General features: G+C 33.2%; 2 protein-coding genes across 2 annotated transcripts; one reads left to right on the top strand and one right to left on the bottom strand.

Moving 5' to 3' along the window:
* Positions 1-219: 219 nt before the first annotated feature.
* LOC145638953 (U-box domain-containing protein 14-like) lies at positions 220-11,648 on the bottom strand. Its single transcript, XM_081690033.1, has 2 exons — positions 10,427-11,648; positions 220-866 (listed from the first exon to the last, which is right to left on the bottom strand). The coding sequence occupies exons 1-2, from the start codon at positions 11,423-11,425 to the stop codon at positions 801-803; spliced, it is 1,065 nt and encodes a 354-aa protein (XP_081546159.1). The 5' UTR covers positions 11,426-11,648; the 3' UTR covers positions 220-800.
* A 4,231-nt stretch (positions 11,649-15,879) lies between these two features.
* Positions 15,880-17,483, top strand: LOC145640080 (protein FAR1-RELATED SEQUENCE 5-like). Its single transcript, XM_081691392.1, has 2 exons — positions 15,880-15,919; positions 16,612-17,483. The coding sequence occupies exons 1-2, from the start codon at positions 15,880-15,882 to the stop codon at positions 17,481-17,483; spliced, it is 912 nt and encodes a 303-aa protein (XP_081547518.1).
* Positions 17,484-17,571: the final 88 nt, after the last annotated feature.

A 17,571-nucleotide genomic window follows, 5' to 3' on the forward strand; every position in this document is an offset into this window, starting at 1 on the left:
TTAGTGATAAAGCCAACATTAATAAAGTTCCTTTTCTGCAAGTTAATCTCATTATAAAGGCAGACAGTACTTTGTTATCTGATAACATTTGCTTTTAATTAACAAATGATGGAAGTACCTAATCTTCCCTTGTCTATAGCTAAGGGGGATTAGGGAGATTATTTAAAAAAGGCTACTAGTTGCGGGAAGCTGCCAACTTTTTTTAATGGAAATGCCAAATTGAAACACCCATTCATTTAATAAAACAAACATGTTACCCAACATAGGAAACATTAATAAACCCAAATTAAGTTAAAGAAAAGGAGACTCCAACATCTCTCATAATTTCTTTGCTCATTTGTTTCTCTTTACAAACCTGAAATCAAACTATTTACACTGTAATTTTTTTTTTTTCTTTCCACTAAACTCTCTTTCTTCTATAGTATTCATTTTCTTCTTTTTTCTAATCTCGCCCCTTCTAAGAGACAAGCTATTGATTTATATATATAATACTTCCACGATCCAAAATAACTTTTACAAGGGTATATACTTCGCGCATTTGAGCACAAACCCTAGCTAGACTCCTTTTTGACAAGTTCCCATCACCTGATTAGAAAACAGGACCCCTCGGTAAAAGGAGGTTAAGTCCCTATTTATGGCATCGGGTAGACACACACATACACGCACACACTCTCTCTGCCACGAACACGTTAAAAAGGGGGGGCCGAGAGGAGAGGAGAGAAATATAATAGTAAAAAAAGAGAATATAAAAGGTGGGTACGGAGGACGCAGGGCATGTGGGACAGAATGGACTGACACAATCAAATGTCTCTGGCAGCGGCGTTGCCGGATCTTGGTTGCCGTAGAAGCTCAATCAAGGTCTCCGCCTGTCCCACAATCAACAGCAACATCAGCATTATATTATGTCACAAAACTAACATCCAACAAATAGGGAAAGCCAAAATAAAACAGCAAGATAACATTCATAGATACATTATATTCGCTAAATAATAGTGTCCCCTACCTCTTCGATGTGGAAAGGTTCATTTCACATTGACACCCAATAATTTATGCTTAAAAGAAGACAGGTTGATTGGTCAAGTAGTTATGCCAAACTACATTATATAGCATATTGTAATAATCTCCGACATATCACATTAATTGAGTTGTTAATAGTTAGTTTGTTACTTTATAATTGGTATTCCATAATTTTTTTTAAAAACCGTCCATAATGATTTTCCTTGGAAAAGTTTAATAATTGTATGAATATTTGTAACAAAATACCTGACAAAAATTTAAGAATAATGGTCATTAGATCTATTGAAATTATTCTTTCATAATTATGAGTATTATGGTTTATGCAAACATGGAAAGTACTGTATAATTTTATTCCCTCATAAATACTATATATAAGTATAATAATAGTTTATATTTTGCTTAAACAAAATCCTTAGGGTTCGTTTGGCACCATTATGATTTTCTGATTTTTGGTTTTTTGTTTTCTAAAAGTATAGGATATGTGTCCCATAATGAATCAAAAATTATATAAACTTGTTAAAATTATGATAATTTTGAAAACTGACAACAGAAAAGTGGAAACACATTTTTCTTGTTTCCTGTTTATGGTTTTTGGTTTTAAAAAAAACAGAAAACTTAAAATCAAAACTGATGCCAAACAAGTCTTTAATTGTCTATTAGTGATTTTTCATAAGGAAATCAATACTCTAACTCGGGTGTAGCAGTGTTCAATATTCATGTCTAATCTTGAGGCGTATTATTTTCAAGAGTATACATGAATTGAAGAGTATATTGATGTGGGAAGTGCAAGTAAGAAAGAAAAAGTGATTGACTGAGAAAAGAACGTGATATTAGTAAAGAGAGGGTGGATATAAATGTGTAAATACTGTGGAATAAGAGGGTACAAATGTACAATAGTAATAAATTTTCCCAAAAATTAAACCAAGTTAAACAAGCTAATCCAAAAGTGACAATGTAAAAAATACAATTAAAAGTTGGTAGTATTAAAATAGTTTCCATCATAAAATGGAATTTAAAAAAAAAAAGCTGCCCCATTTATAATGTAGGACAAAACACAAACGGAAGCGTTAGAAGAATAAGGGCTCGTTTGGTTGCCTTTAGTTTTCATGGGCACTCAAAATTCCTATGAATTTTCTTTTGGGTATGTTGTTTGGTTGATATTAAAAAGCAAAAATGGGGGAGGTCACAATTTATGGGAATTTTCACTTCCCACAAAACGTGGGAAGTTACTTACCCACCCATCCCTTGGTCATTCACAATTCCCATGATTTATAAATTCCCACATGACAACCAAACATATTTATGTAATTCCTACGAATTTTAATAAAGGAAGTAATTTTCAATGAATTAGAATTTCCCATGGGAATTTACTTCCTACATCAACCTAACAAGCCCTAAGTCACATTACTCGCATCATTATTTGTCTCAAAGAGTATAAAACAATAAGTTTACAAACCCAACTAATTAAAATACTATGAATCCTTACGTTATGATTTGATAAAGAATAGCTTGTTTGGCATTTTTTTAGTTTTTAATTTTTAATTTTTTTGAAAAATAAACCAAAAATAGGATACTAGAAAAAAGATGTTTTCACTTTTCTCTTGTCAGTTTTCAAAATTATCATAATCATAATAAGTTTAAATAATTTTTAATTCATTGTATGACATATATCATATGATTTTGAATAACAAAAAAATAAAAAATAAAAACTAAACAGAGGCTTTTCGGTGCGGCAAGCCACATGGTGCGGCATGGTTACTTGTATTTTAGGGTTACTTGTATTATGGAGTTACTTGTAAGATGTTACTTGTATTATGAGGTTACTTGTATCGTGGGGTTACTTGTATGTGTTACTTGTATTTTGAGTAACTCCTACAAGTAACTCTAGACCAAAATCTCATACCAAACCAGTAACACCTTACAAGTAACCCCTGATCAAAACCAATAACACCCAAAATAACCTTAGAATACAAGTAACCCTATAAGTAACCTGACAAAATCAGTAACACCTTACAAGTAACCTCGACCAAAACCAGTAACACCCATACCAGTAACCCCAGAATACAAGTAACACCTACAAGTAAACAGTAACACCCTATAAGTAACCCCGACTAAAACCAGTAACACCCATACAAGTAACCCCTACAAGTAACCCCTGACAAAACCAGTAACACCCTACAAGTAACCCTTGTCGCACCATGTGGCCAGCCACATACAAAAATCTGTAAAAACTAAAAAACCACACGATGCGAAACGAATCGAGCTTCTAGTTTTAGAACATAATTCAGTATACTATCATCCTCTTTAAAAGTTGTGTACACTCTTAAATAGGTGTATGGTGCCAAAAAAAAAAGGAAAATTTGTCAGAAACAACCTTTTAAAGTGTCCACTTTATTTAAAACAACCTTTTAAATTTTTTTTTGCAATTTCAGACCACATTATAAATTTTTTTTATCAAAGACAACCAAATGCTACTTTCCGGCATTGACTCTATTTTTCCCGATGTTGACCACTAGTGTACAACGCACATGAACTTGTATATTGCTTAATACACCAATTTTCCCTCAATTCACCAGTATTAAAATAGGGATGAAAGAGAAGCAGAGGTTTTAATAGGGGTTAATTGGAGGGAAAAACGGTGTATTAAGCAATATAGGAGGTCACGTGACTCGCACACTCATAGTCAACATCGGGAAAAATAGAGTCAACGCCGGAAAGTAACATTTGGTTGTCTTTAATAAAAAAAAATTATAATGTGGTCTGAAATTGCAAAAAAAAATTTAAAAGGTTGTTTTAAATAAAGTGGACATTTTAAATGGTTTTTTCTGACAAATTTTTCAAAAAAAAAAAAAAAAAAAAAAAAGTGAATGAGCCACAAATGAGGAAGTTCCTTATATGAAGCTTGCTCTCTTCATTCTTAAATAAAAGCTGACCCTTCGTATGCGTCTTTCTAAAATTGCCTCTACATCTATCATACAAGCACGACATTAAACAATTTTCTATTAACTATTAACTAACAAAACTCTTCCAATCTTATAATACTTCACAGCATATACAACTATTTTTATTCAACTTTTTTTTATTGAACTTTTCTATTTCTTTTGGTTTGTTATCATCTTTTTTTAATCAATTTTTAATATTACAATATCATTTTTTAAAATTCACCAAAAACATTGTGCCCCCGTAGAAAGTTGGGGTGACGAGAACAAATGAACAATGGAATTTGGAAAGTTATGTAAATAGGAGATACCCCTAATTTTCCCCAAAATAATTGAAAAACACGTGTTAAATATCAACCACTCAATAAAGGTCCTAGTTCTCTATCTACAATGTTTCACTATTAATAAAAAAAAAAAAAAAAACAATTTTTTTTTTTGAAAGTAAGCCAGATTCCTATGTATCATGAGTAGTCAATAGTCTTATTTTAAAATTATTTATTTTTAAACGAGAACAATTTTTGATGGCCAAAAGAAAAAGCAAATAAATACGGAGTATTTCACAAATGGCATCAAACGTGCCTTCCATATGGAATACTTGAGATCAAAGCTACGGCAGAGGTGTAGTATGGTGACTAGTCCACTCTCCAAGATTTGCAAAAATCACAAGAATTTTAATTTGAATTATGCCCACTATTTATAACCATGTATAAACCCATACCTTGACAAATTTATACCTAATAAATTTCATAGGTTGACTTATCACTAAGGCCGTAATTAATGGTATACTTCCTTCGTTCTCTAGAGTTCTATCTATTTCATATTGTATAAGACTACAAAAACATTAAGAGAAAAACAAAAATTAGTCAAGCAAGTTGGTCTAACTTATGGAGCAAGCAGAATTAGAAAAGACACATTACTACTACAATATGTTAATATACAAACCACAAGCAATTCGCCTATTGCTTGTGGTTTGTATATCAATATATATTTTTTTTACGAAAAATTGACAAGAATATTCTAAACTTTGTCTCATTCGACCAAAATTATCCCAGCTTTCAATTATTTTTTAATAATTCGAACTTTAATATCAGTTTGTTTTTAATGGTCCCAACCGGTTATAAAACTTGTTATGACAAGTTATCAAACACGTGTCAAAACGGGATTGGTAAAAAAGATAACTAAACAAAAAAGTAATAAATAAAACAAAAGTTAAAATTAAAAAAACTTCAATTAATCAACTAAAACCCACCACCCCTCCCAAGAAGCTCCAGCCACCCCAGCAGCTGCAGTCATCCTTCAGCAGCACACTCCCGTGCAACTCATGACCCCCACCCCTCCCACGCGCCGGCAACAACCAGCCTTCCCTTCCAACACACCAAAACCCCAAAATCCCACATCCTCGAAATCCCTAGAAAAAGCCTTTTCCATCGCAAAAATCCCCAAATTCCACCTTTCCCACCCTCGGAACCTTAGCGAATAGAGGTTTTGAGGGTTGGGGGAGGAGCGATGGGCGATTTGAGCGTCGAAAAAGAGGTTTTTTAAAAAAAATTTGGGGGTAAGGGAGGGGGTTTCGTGTTTCCTGGTGGGTCTTTGGTGGTTTAGTGGGAAGGTCGACGGCGGGGGCGTGCAGGGGAGTGGATCTTGGGGTGGTGCGGTTAACGAGTCTGGGACGATGCGATTGATGGGTTTGGGGGCGGTGGTGGCGCTGGTAGTGTTGTGGTTTTTTTTATTAGCTTTTTTTTTTTTTTTTTTTTTTGGTAGGAAATTAGATTTTTTTTTTTTTAAATAGGAGTTAAGATTATTAATTAAGAGTTAATTAGGCACCAAATGAAATTTTAACTTTTTCTCACCAATCATGTAGTGACACATCACACATGTACATTAAACTTTTTTTTAAAAAAATTACATGCTCAACAGGTTAGAAGTCACTTGGGACTATTAAAAGCAAATTGATACTAAAGTTTGAATTATTAAAAATTAATCGAAATTGGGATTATTTTGGGCGAATGAGGCAAAGTTGGGATTAGTTTTGTCAATTTTTCTTTTTTTATTACTGTTACAATCATAACTATATTTTCTTTTCTTTTTTGAGGAACTTAACCATGTTTTCTTGCAAACATATAAAACTAAAACACTAGTCCGTAGTCTAATGTTTATTAATTGTAATAAGTATATATAAATTTTTATTATTGTCAATATTATTGTAAGAATATCTCCGTTTAAAAAAAAAAAAAAAAAGGTAAATAGGAGTTTACTTTTAAATCCAGAAAGTAATGCGAGATGAGTGATGAAATAGGCGTCCGCTTGGATTTGTATGGTAGGTAAGAAATCTTTTTAAATTTGGTGAAAACTGACAAGGATTTCTCCGTATTTCTAGCAAATAATACAACGGCGTAGTGATCCTAGAGCCTCCACCTCAAATTTCCACCAACATGACTCAAGAGTTCCTACTTATTTACTGACTGTCGCTTTCCTTTCTTACTTTTCTGTCTTCTTTTTCAGTATACTTCTATTTTTTTTTTTTTTTGGATCATTATATTTCTATCATTTTCTTTTTACTTGACACATTTTTTTAATCACGTTTGATAATGAACAAATTAAGTCATTAATATCTCATTTGACAATGTACAAATTAAATCATTAATATCTTTAATTATCGATAAGTAAAAATTATAAAATGTGAGTTAAGTATAGAAGTAGGTACTATCTTTTTAGATTTTTCACCTTTTAGGTACTCAAAGGCATTTTTCAGCCAAAAGTTAACCAAAGGTGAGTTAAAAACTGAGTACCTTGGTTAACACGTGGGACCCACTTAAAAAAGACTATGGGAAATGAAAAAACTGGTCCCCTCATAATGGGTTTTTTTCTATATTATTTTGCATTAATGTATTATTGAAATCACAATTCAAATCATTGAATCTTACGGAGTATGATTTAATTATTCATATAAGACCTATGATATTTCCCGGTTTTACATACTTTTCTTAAATAACGAAAACATTATAAGTTTTTTTTTTATTTTTTTTTTTGAAATGGACAAAAACATTATAAGTTTACTAACTTATTTAGTAAATAATACTAGTATATAGCAACTATATATATATATATATTTTTTACTTGTATTAAGGTTTTTTTTTTTTTTTTTTTGAAACGTTACCCGTATTAAGTTTTATACAAACACATTCAATCATATTTGACTATGATGTCTTGATTATGCATGTTAGCTTTCAATTCTAAAAGCCCCTTTCGATTAAAAATAGAATTCCGACTTTAATAACGTTGATTGATACTTAATTTAAACTAGTTAAATTATTATTTTGTATAGAGAAAGCAAGCATGAACATGATGGTGGAAGGAAAAGAATGTGTGGAATATTTCCCACGGATTACACCTGTTTGCGATCATGATAAACTACTTGATGCTCCTTGTAAAGATGAGTGTTACAAGAGACATGGAGTTACTGCTTCTAAGCAATGTTTTATACCAATTGAATCACTCGTTATTTAGTGTGTGTGCAATTATCCATGTTAATTAGTATGAATTTTGATTTTTAAACTTAAGAGAAATAATTTTATTATATGAAAACAATATTATAAAGGTTTTAATGCAAAAACTTAGTCCCCTCATAATTGTCATATATGAATAATTCAATGAAGGGATTGAGTTTTTTTTGCATTTAATTAGCTAAGGTACTATGTTCTTTTCCGGTGGGTTTATGTTGGGTTAAGTCACCAGTTTCTTAACTTGAGTACCTAAAAGGTGAAAAAAAAACATAGAGTACCCAAAAGGTGAAAAATGCAAAAAGATAGTACCCAGTTTTATACTTAACTCTATAAAATGTTGATATTTTGAAAAAATATACATTATGACGAATCTAATAAGATCTCACTTCACTATATTTTTCCTTACATATAAATCACAAAACATAATCAGGGGAAGGTGTGTGAATAGTGCAAAAGTCAAAACGTGTCAGCTAATAAAAAACGGAGGTAATAAGTTAGCATCTTCAATGGCAAGATACAATGTTGTGTAGCTTGCTTTTCCACATTAATTTTTATGCTACAATACTTTTTAGTAACAAAGTGTTCCAATGATAAGCTACATCTTTTAGTTTGTAAAAAATAAATAAATAATTATACACATATTACAATATGGGTGGAGTTTATTTGTCCTATTTTTCGATCAGGCATGTAGTTTGTTTGAGCTACAATTGTTAGCATGTTGCTTCATTTTTTGTTCTCTAATAAGCATATAGTTAATTTTTTTAATACTGCAGGCAAGTCCTTACAATTAAATCATTAGAGATGCTCTTACAATACTATTTGTCTTTCCTCTTTACCCCAGTATATAATTGTATATTTCCAGCATCAATGCCTTTCATTATTACGGAGTAATACGCAAAAATAAATTTAAAAAAAAAAAGGCCAAAATTGTAAAAATTTAGAATTCAAAAATCATATTGATATACAAACCACAAGAACTCATTTTAATTTTGAAAATAGTGATAATATCAAATTGTGTCAAAAAAAAAAAAATAGAGATGGTTATTGTATTATTATTATTATTATTATTATTATTATTATTATTATTATTATTATTATTATTATTATTATTATTATTATTATTTTTTGACAAGGTATTACTTTGTACTTTGAAAGGTAAAGTGTTAGAGATATGTGTTATCGGAAAATATATGTGTGATATATTTGCCGTAGATATTATTAAAGGAATAATATAATTAGGTTTATTTTATGTTAAGATATTATTTAATGAATATATCATTAGGATATATAGTATATCTTTTGGGAAGATTGTTTCCTATCTTATGAGGATATGTTTTGTATACTCAACCTATTAGTGATAAATAACAATCAAGCAATACAAAAGTCATTCTATTCTATATTTCTCTCTAATTTGTCATGGTATCAAGAGCAGGTTAAATCTTGGGACCGCTCACAAAAATTTTCCCCCTGCCGGTGGGTTGGAAAGTTAAACCCACCGGTGGGATTCAAAATTTTGCTTCCGCTATGCAATATTAATACTTTTTAATTTTTTATTCTTTTTGGGTTGGTACACGTATCATGTGTATGTGCATTTTTTTTTTTTTTGGAGATTTTTTTTTTGGGGGGAGTATGTGAGTGGACTTCCTCCACCATAACACATCTTTGGAGATGAAGAAATAAAATAGCGTTATGCTTGACGCAATATTTTAAAAAATAAATAAATAAATAAAACGGCTCTCTTGTGATACCTCCTTCAATTTTTGTTTCTTCTTTTTCAACGATGATATATTTACTAAATAATATCTTAACATAAAATAAATCTAAATATATTATTCCTTTAATAATATCTACGGAAAATATATCACACATATATTTTCCAATAACAAATATCTCTAACATAAAAACTATTATAATGATAGTCTGAAATTGAAACAGATAATCATACATTCATACCTAAATGCGCCAGCTACTACAGTACTAATTAGATTGAAAATAGTTGTGCTCAGTAAATACATAGAATTTTGGTTCAATTGAATTGACATCTTATTTAGAATCTAAAAAAATCGATACTGGAGACCTGCTTTCTTTGGCTTAATTTCAATTCACTTCAGTTTCTAATTTCCTCCTTTCATAAATAATTCGGTTCAAACAGTTCACTTCAGCTCAGCTTAAAGTACAAAGTACCGAAAAAGTCTAACAAATTGAAATTTAATGCAACGGTAAAACCTACCAAGAGTTCAAAAGGCAACCAACATAATCATCCAATAAGGACGTGCAAATATTTCAAACAATTATTTGATGAGCAAATACTTAAAAAATTTCAAAACAAAACAACCCTTAACGAAAATTTGTGAAGTACATTTCTTTATTAAATTCTCTAAACACTGCTGGTCCAAATCTAGGACTTTTTCAAAGATAGTTCATTCTTAACATCCAGCAATAAATATTACCTCCGTTACACAACGATTAGACATTTTTCCTCTCTACTTTATGTCAAATCGTTGTAAATAATATGTAACGGAGATAGTATACCAAGATTGAATACATATAATTCCTTCAAAAAAAAACCAATAAGCTCATTATATATATTTAAGAATTTCGGCAATGGGCGGCAAATAAATATTACTTCCTAGATTCTAATACTCTTGTATTATCTATACACAACTACACAAAAACAAAACAATCTCCCTTATAAATTTGTAACTAGAAATTTATTTTAATTTTCCGTTTTTTTCAACTGGTTAAGAATTAATCGAATGAATGATAAAATTTAAAAATGGTTTACATTTCAACAAACAATATATGTAACAAACTAACAATGCAAAATCATATTAAAAAAAAAAAACAATAATAATAACAAAATTGATTTGAATTTGGCAAGTTGCATCACTCATATTTGATTTAAGCAAATATCTAAAATGTGAAACAATAAAATAGTAAGGCAATAAATAGATAACAAGAACTAACCTTCCTCTTGGCCCGGCTAGTACCCGACTGAGACAAGGCAACCAACGGCGGAATTGCACCTTCACGCGCCACCATAGTCCTATACACAACACTGTCTTCACATAATTGCAGCAAAATCGCGGCCGCAATCTCCTTTTGTCTATGAGACCCAACCTCAACTATTTCTACCAATACCGGAATCCCCTCCTCATCCACCAACGCTGATCTCGCCTCCGGCAACGACACCAGTAAGCTCAATACAAAAGCCGATTTATCCACCATGTGGGACCCAAAATCCGCCATCAATTCAATCAACGGTTTCATGATACCCGCTTCAACGGCCCTGATCTTGTTTTCTTTTACGGAACATAAAGAGTAAAGTGCAGTTGATGCATCCTTTTTAGCTCTAATTCCACCGTTTTCTAATAGATCTACTAAAGCTGGAATTGCTCCTGACCGTCCGATCAATGACTTGTTCTCGTCGACCTGTGATAGCCTAAGAAGCGCACACGCGGCGTTTTCTCTCGCCGTTGATGTCCCAATTTTTAGGGCTCGAACCAACGGTTTGATTGCACCGGATGATGTAATATGATCTTTATTCTCGTCACAAAGAGATAGATTCAAAATTGCTGTTACGCCGTATTCTTGAAGCTGAAGGTCGGAGGAATTTAGAAGAGAAATTAGCGGTTTGATGGCACCAGCTCTGGCAATTTTAAGGCGGTTTTCAGGTTTATTCTTAGCTAAAAGACGAATTTCCATGGCAGCTTGTTTTTGATCATCGACTGAGGAAGATTCCAAGTCGGAAACCAAATGAGGAATTATTTCATCGGAGAAATCATCGGCGGCACTAGCGCAGGAAAGCCAGAGTTTGCGACGGCTTTCGGATGTAGCTGACGAGAATTCGCCGGACCTGTCGCTATTGCAGTCGCTAAAGGCAGACGAAGAGTTATCATTTAGGTTAAGGTCGCTGAAATTACGGCCTAAGTAGGTGAAACCCGTCGGAATTTTCTCTGTTTCCATTGGTTTGATTCTGGATTGTTTTGAAAAATTGGAGAATATTAAATGATAAAATAATGTTAAGTTTAGAAGAAGAAGTGTCTGTTATTGGACCTCATGAAATGGGAATTGTGGGAGTTGATGGGATTGTTTGGGAAGTTAAGGAGGTTGAGAGAAGAAGAGGGAGGTTGAGAGAAGTTGGTTTGGTTGGATTGGAAGATATAGTAGGAGAGGAGAGAGAATAGAGTTGGGGGAAAAGAACCTAGACTTGGTCATTGTGTAAAGGGAATTGAGAAGCAAGGAGAAGGGGCCACCAATATTATTTCTCGTGGGCGGGATTGGTACAGAGACTCTCATAAACTTTGGCCCATTTTCATTCACTCTTGTTAAAACAAAACAACCGATAAAAGTGTTTAATTTACGGGTTACAAGTACTTACATTACAACCAGTGGTGATAAAGAGAATGAGCTAAACTATTTGAGCTTAATTAGGTCAAAGCTCGGTTTGAGAAGGCTTGACTTGAGTTCGAGTTTGGCTCGAAACCTTTACCAGCCCAGCCGAGCAAGTCAAAGCTCAGCTCGAAAGCTCGTGAACATGCTCGATTTAATATATAAAAAATGTTTCATGATTTTTTGCGAGATGTCCTTGTTGACACTGAAATTTTGTTAATTATTAGGTGTCAGATATATGTAAATAAGGAGATAAATATCAAAAAATATAAGATATTTATCTTCGAGATCTCGTAGATTATTATTTTTTACTTTACAACTCTCTATATAAATATCTTATATTTTTTTATATTTATCTCCTTATTTACATATATCTGATACCTAATAATTAACAAAATTTCAGTGTCAACAGTCCTACGAGAGAGTTACGTCACAAAGATTGGCTACTCTTCGGTTGTACACGCAAACAAACGAAAGCTTTGAGGGTTCAAAGTTCTACCTCCGACGACCAAGTTAAAAATGGTGAAAGTGAAGTAAATGTACGGAAAGTAAAAGTATCTTTTCGGATCTTGAGATCTGGTGTTTTGTTTGATGCGAGAGAACTATTTGTGATGCAATATATGAACGTGCTCCCAAATTGTGGTAAACGTTCCTAGTTATAGGGTCATGGGAAATCGCGCCCTTACATAACCTATGTTTGGTGGGCTGCGCCGTTTTGCGGAACCTCGGGAATGGGTCTTGAAGATCGTCATTTTTTTTTACTATCTGCATGCCACATGTCAAGCTCTGGTAGGACTACTTTGGACTCTCTTTAGCGTGACCACATGCCACACTCTCATTGGTCCACATGGCTAGGGTAAATATATTCAAATCATTTGCCCCTCACAAGGGTGACGTGGCACACCACATGACGACTGTGACAAGTGTCACGCATTGCAGGGGTGAATATTAGTTTTACTATTTATCTTCTTGAGTAAATCTCATAATTAACCCTGATGTTTTGGTAAAAAATACCCTTGCTACATGGCCCAATCGGAGAGGGACACGTGTCATCCCTAGATAGGTCCAACATGGACCACTCACTAGTTAACACGTGGCGCCCCCAGATGGCAAAGGAAATTGCGGCCTTCAGGGCCAATTCCCAAGAATGCTGCAAAACGGCGCATCCCAGTAGGTTAGAGTGACCTAATAAAGGGCACAACGACACTATAAATAGGGAGATTTCCCCTATTTTTGGGATACATTCATTCACCTCATTTATTACAACACCTGAATTCTCTCACATAAGAGAAAACACCTGATCTCAGAATCCGAGAAAATCTCATTTTTACCTTTTTTCACCTTTTTACATTCTTCGTACACGTATTTACTTAATCGTCGGAGGCGGAACTCCATCTACCCATATTCTCCGTTGTTTTGTAGGTACAGACAGATGATTCCAGTCTTGGTGACGTAACTTTCCTAAGGGACACTGTAGGGAATATTTCAAGCATCCCACACTTGAGCCCCACTGTGATTATACACTTAAGTATGGTGGCGTCCAAAGGGACAGAAGCTAAAGAAAAAGAGTCGCCAACCGTTCACAGGGTGAAGGTTAAACCCCTTCATGATCCATGAGATTGCTATCCATAGTGGTTTTGAACCATGACTGGATATTCGGGGATTAAGGTACAAATCCAACCTAAAAGACATTGAACCTGCCCTAAATAGACCTCTACTTTATTCTTCTTATATTCATGTGCTCTTTCCGACTAAGATACAAACAATAGATTAACTCTAAGCATATTTAATCTATGTTGGTTGAACATTAATGCACAAACAAATCTATTATTGGCGATCACTTCAATTAAAATCACATTAGCCTAAATAAAATTATTAATTATCTTATTAAGCGTGATTTAAAGTACAAATTCTCTTTAATCCTGCAACAGAGGACATGATCAAAAAATAACAATAATATATAATATCAAGAAACAATAATAATAATTAATACAACTAATCATCATCAAAACAATTCTCAATAAAGCATAATATTAGCAAGATCCTAGGCATGATACTAACATGATTAATAACAAATCCTAGCATGTCACTAAATAATAAAGATCAAAGTTTTAGCCCTAACATGATGCTAGCATGATAGAAGAAAATAAGAAGCAATCTAAACATGATACTTGAAAGCAATAAATAACATCCTAACATGATACTAGAAACAAGAAAACTAATAAAAGCAATTAAAAATTTTCTCTCTCTAAACGAGAGCGTATCCAACTAGAAGTGAGTTTAGAAGTTTCTTTTCAACTTCACTATAGCATGCAAAGGAAGAGTTTCAAAGTCTCTCTTTTCTGAAATTGCATGTGTTTCTATTGCCCGGTAAACTTTCTTGAAGTTCTCTCAAATCTTTCAGTGATTGAAGAACATAATCTTCTCCAAAATCAACAAGAAATCTCAAGTTGTGTAATCTTTGTTTTACTTCTTCATTACAATTTCTGCCACTTGGATAACATGCATTTGGGAAAGCTACACTCTTTCACCTTCTTTGCCTATTTCTTTCAATCATCAGTTTTCCTTTCTTTAAACCCTATTTTCTGTCTTTTTCTTTCTTTCCTTGGTTCTCTATTTCTTTAATGGATAACAATCCAAACACACGTTCACCTCCCCCATTGGAAGGTTCAAATGATGCTGGTAGAATGGGGAATGTTGCAATTACTCCCACCAACTTCTCTGTGGTTGGACCTATTAATTATAATAGGTGTGCTATTGGATCCTTTTTGGGACCAGCTCCGCCAAATTTGTCTTTTGTGCGGTTTATTGTTAATTCAAGATGGATCAGGCGTGGGGTTATTCGTGTGCATAAGGTGGGCGCTTATTTGCTTTTTGAATGCTTTAAGGAAACGGATCTGGATAGAATTCTTCACCAACAATCAGCTGTTATTGATGGCAGGTTACTCAACCTGCGGAGGTATCATCGTACTTATAGCCCTTATAATATTAATTTTGATACTACTCGAGTGTGGGTTCGTGTGCATGGACTACCTATTCCTTACTTAACAAGGGAGTGGGCGGTTCAAATTCTATCTCATGTGGGTTGTATTGAGGAATGTGAAGATTTTTGAAATGATGTTCCTGATAGTACTGATTTACGTGTTCGTATGTTAATTGATGTTTCACAACCTTTGATTCCGGGCTGTTATGTTCCTCTTGAAGGGGGTAGTATTATTTGGGTGTGTTTTTTTAGGTATGAAGGAATTTTCAAATTCTGTAAGAATTATGGTCAGATTGGACATGCAAAAGGGAAATGTCTCATTCTAAAGGAGATAGCGAAGCGCCGCCTTCGACAACGAGTGGCAGCTATGGAAAGGCAGGGGATGTGAGTCTTGTATGGGCCTCGTGAGTATGAAATTTGTAATAATTTTGTAAAAGGATTGCTTAACATTTTCAGGTATAGGAACTCTGTCCTTAATCTAGTGAGGCCGGAGGAACCAGAAGATATTCCTTGGGAAGTGAGGAATGCTCAGGGTGATGATGATCTTTCTTCTGATGAAGATTCAGGTGGAAATTCTAAGGGTGAGGACACGGATCAATTCTTTTCTAGATCTGATAGTCCATCAGATTCGGAAACTATGGATGAGAGGCGGCCTAATAGAGTGAGTAATCAACATAGAGGGCGGCGTTTTGGGCTTGGGCCAGATCCTTATGCTCAATTTGTTCCAGCAAATCTGCGCAATTTCTTGGCTGCACTCTAATGCAGCCAAGCTGGCTGCAACAAGCCAAAACGCAGAAGCGTAAGTATGAAACGCAACCATTACTAAAAGCTTCCACATTCTATTTCTGCTTCAAGTTTCCCGCTAGAAGTTTCCTTAATTTTCTCTTTCCTTATTTGGTTTATTTGATTCGATTCTCTTCTCATTCAAATTACACATTTGATTGCAATTTTTTCTCTCCTCTTTTTTTACTCCATTGTTCTTCGCTCTATTGTTCTTCGCTTTTAATCAAGATTTTCTCTCTCCTCCTCTGTTCTTTACTTAACAATGGAGGTGATCGTTATTCCTGACGAAATCATCAATGCAGGTTAGTTTTTGTTGTTTATTATTAATTAGGTTATTGATTAATTGATTTCTAATTTTATATTTTATGAATATGATGATTTTCAATTTATTGATTAAGTGAGTTTGACGACATTGAATTCGATGAATTTTGCTGATTTTTGTGATTTATTTCATGAATTTTGCTGAATTTTGTGATTATTTCAATTTATTATTGATTAATCGAGTTTGACGACATTGAATTTGATGAATTTCAATTATAATTTTGTTCTGCATTTTTATGATTGATTTTTTGATTTTATAATTATTGAATTTTGTTATTTATTTCATGAATTTATTCAAGTTCTATTTAATGATTGTCGTTGATGGAACTATTTCAATTTACAATTGTTATTGATTTCTTGAAAAATTTATGAAATCTTGAATTGATTTTTTCGTTATGATTTTTTTCTTCTTTAATTGAATTTGTTTTTGAGTTCGTCGTATGTATATTTAACATTGTATACGTTTATCATTTATATTTTGAATATGTATATGTTTAATCTGAATACTCCATTCCTATACTATGAACATTAATTGTCTACAAGTGCACAATGTACAATCTCCAGACAATGAATTGTTATTTCATTATGTATAGTAATTGTGAACATTGTATTCGATTTTATGAACATTTTTTGTACATATTATGAACACTTTGTTATTTTTTTATTATTTCAGAGAATTCAAATGTTGTTGTGTTTAAGGAAGCTGAAGTATCTGAATTAATGTTCAAAGAAGTTGGAAGTGAGCAGGAAGCATTTGATTTGTACAATGATTATGCCTTTAAGATGGGTTTTAGTATAAGGAGGAGCAATGTGCGAACAATTTATGACACTAATATATGGCGAAGTAGGAAATATGTATGTTCAAATGCTGGTTTGAAGGATGATTCTAAGAAGGATGTTAGGAGCTATGAGAGGTTGGAATTTCGAACAAATTGTGGTGCGTTTGTTGAGTTCATTATTGAGCGTGGTGTATGGATTGTTGTACAACATTTAATGGATCATAATCACCCTATGATTCCAATTGATAAAAGACATTTGCTTAGGTCTCAAAGAAAAGTGAATAAAGAACATTTGAAGGTGATTAGTGTTATGAAGGCTAGTGGTGTTCGGGTTAGTGATTCTCTTCGTGTTATTAGTAAAGAAGTTGGTGGTTCACCAAACCTTGGGTGTACTAAGAAGGATGTATACAATGCTTTGGATGTTGAAAAGTCAAATAGGCTTGATGGTTCGGATTGTAATCAATTGATCAAGTATTTTGCTCAAAGACAAGCCAAGGAAACAAATTTTTATTATGAATTTGAGGTAGATAAAGCTAACTCTCTTACTTGTGTCTTTTGGAGAGATGGAAGGATGAAAAGAGATTATGAATTTTTTGGGGATTTGATGGTTTTTGATACTACTTATAGAACGAATAAGTACGACATGATATGTGCCCCATTTATTGGGATGAACCACCATTGTAACAACGTTATGTTTGGCATGGGATTTGTTCTTGATGAAAAAACAGGTAGTTTCATATGGTTGTTTGAATCATTCATGAGATAAATGGGAGGTGGGCGTCATCCAATAACTATAATGACAGATCAAGCACCATCTATTGCTGCTGCTATTCGGGCAGTATTCCCTAGTTCTA

Source organism: Chenopodium album, chromosome 7 (genome assembly GCF_948465745.1).
Source record: "Chenopodium album chromosome 7, dcCheAlbu1.1, whole genome shotgun sequence".
NCBI lineage: Eukaryota > Viridiplantae > Streptophyta > Magnoliopsida > Caryophyllales > Amaranthaceae > Chenopodium > Chenopodium album.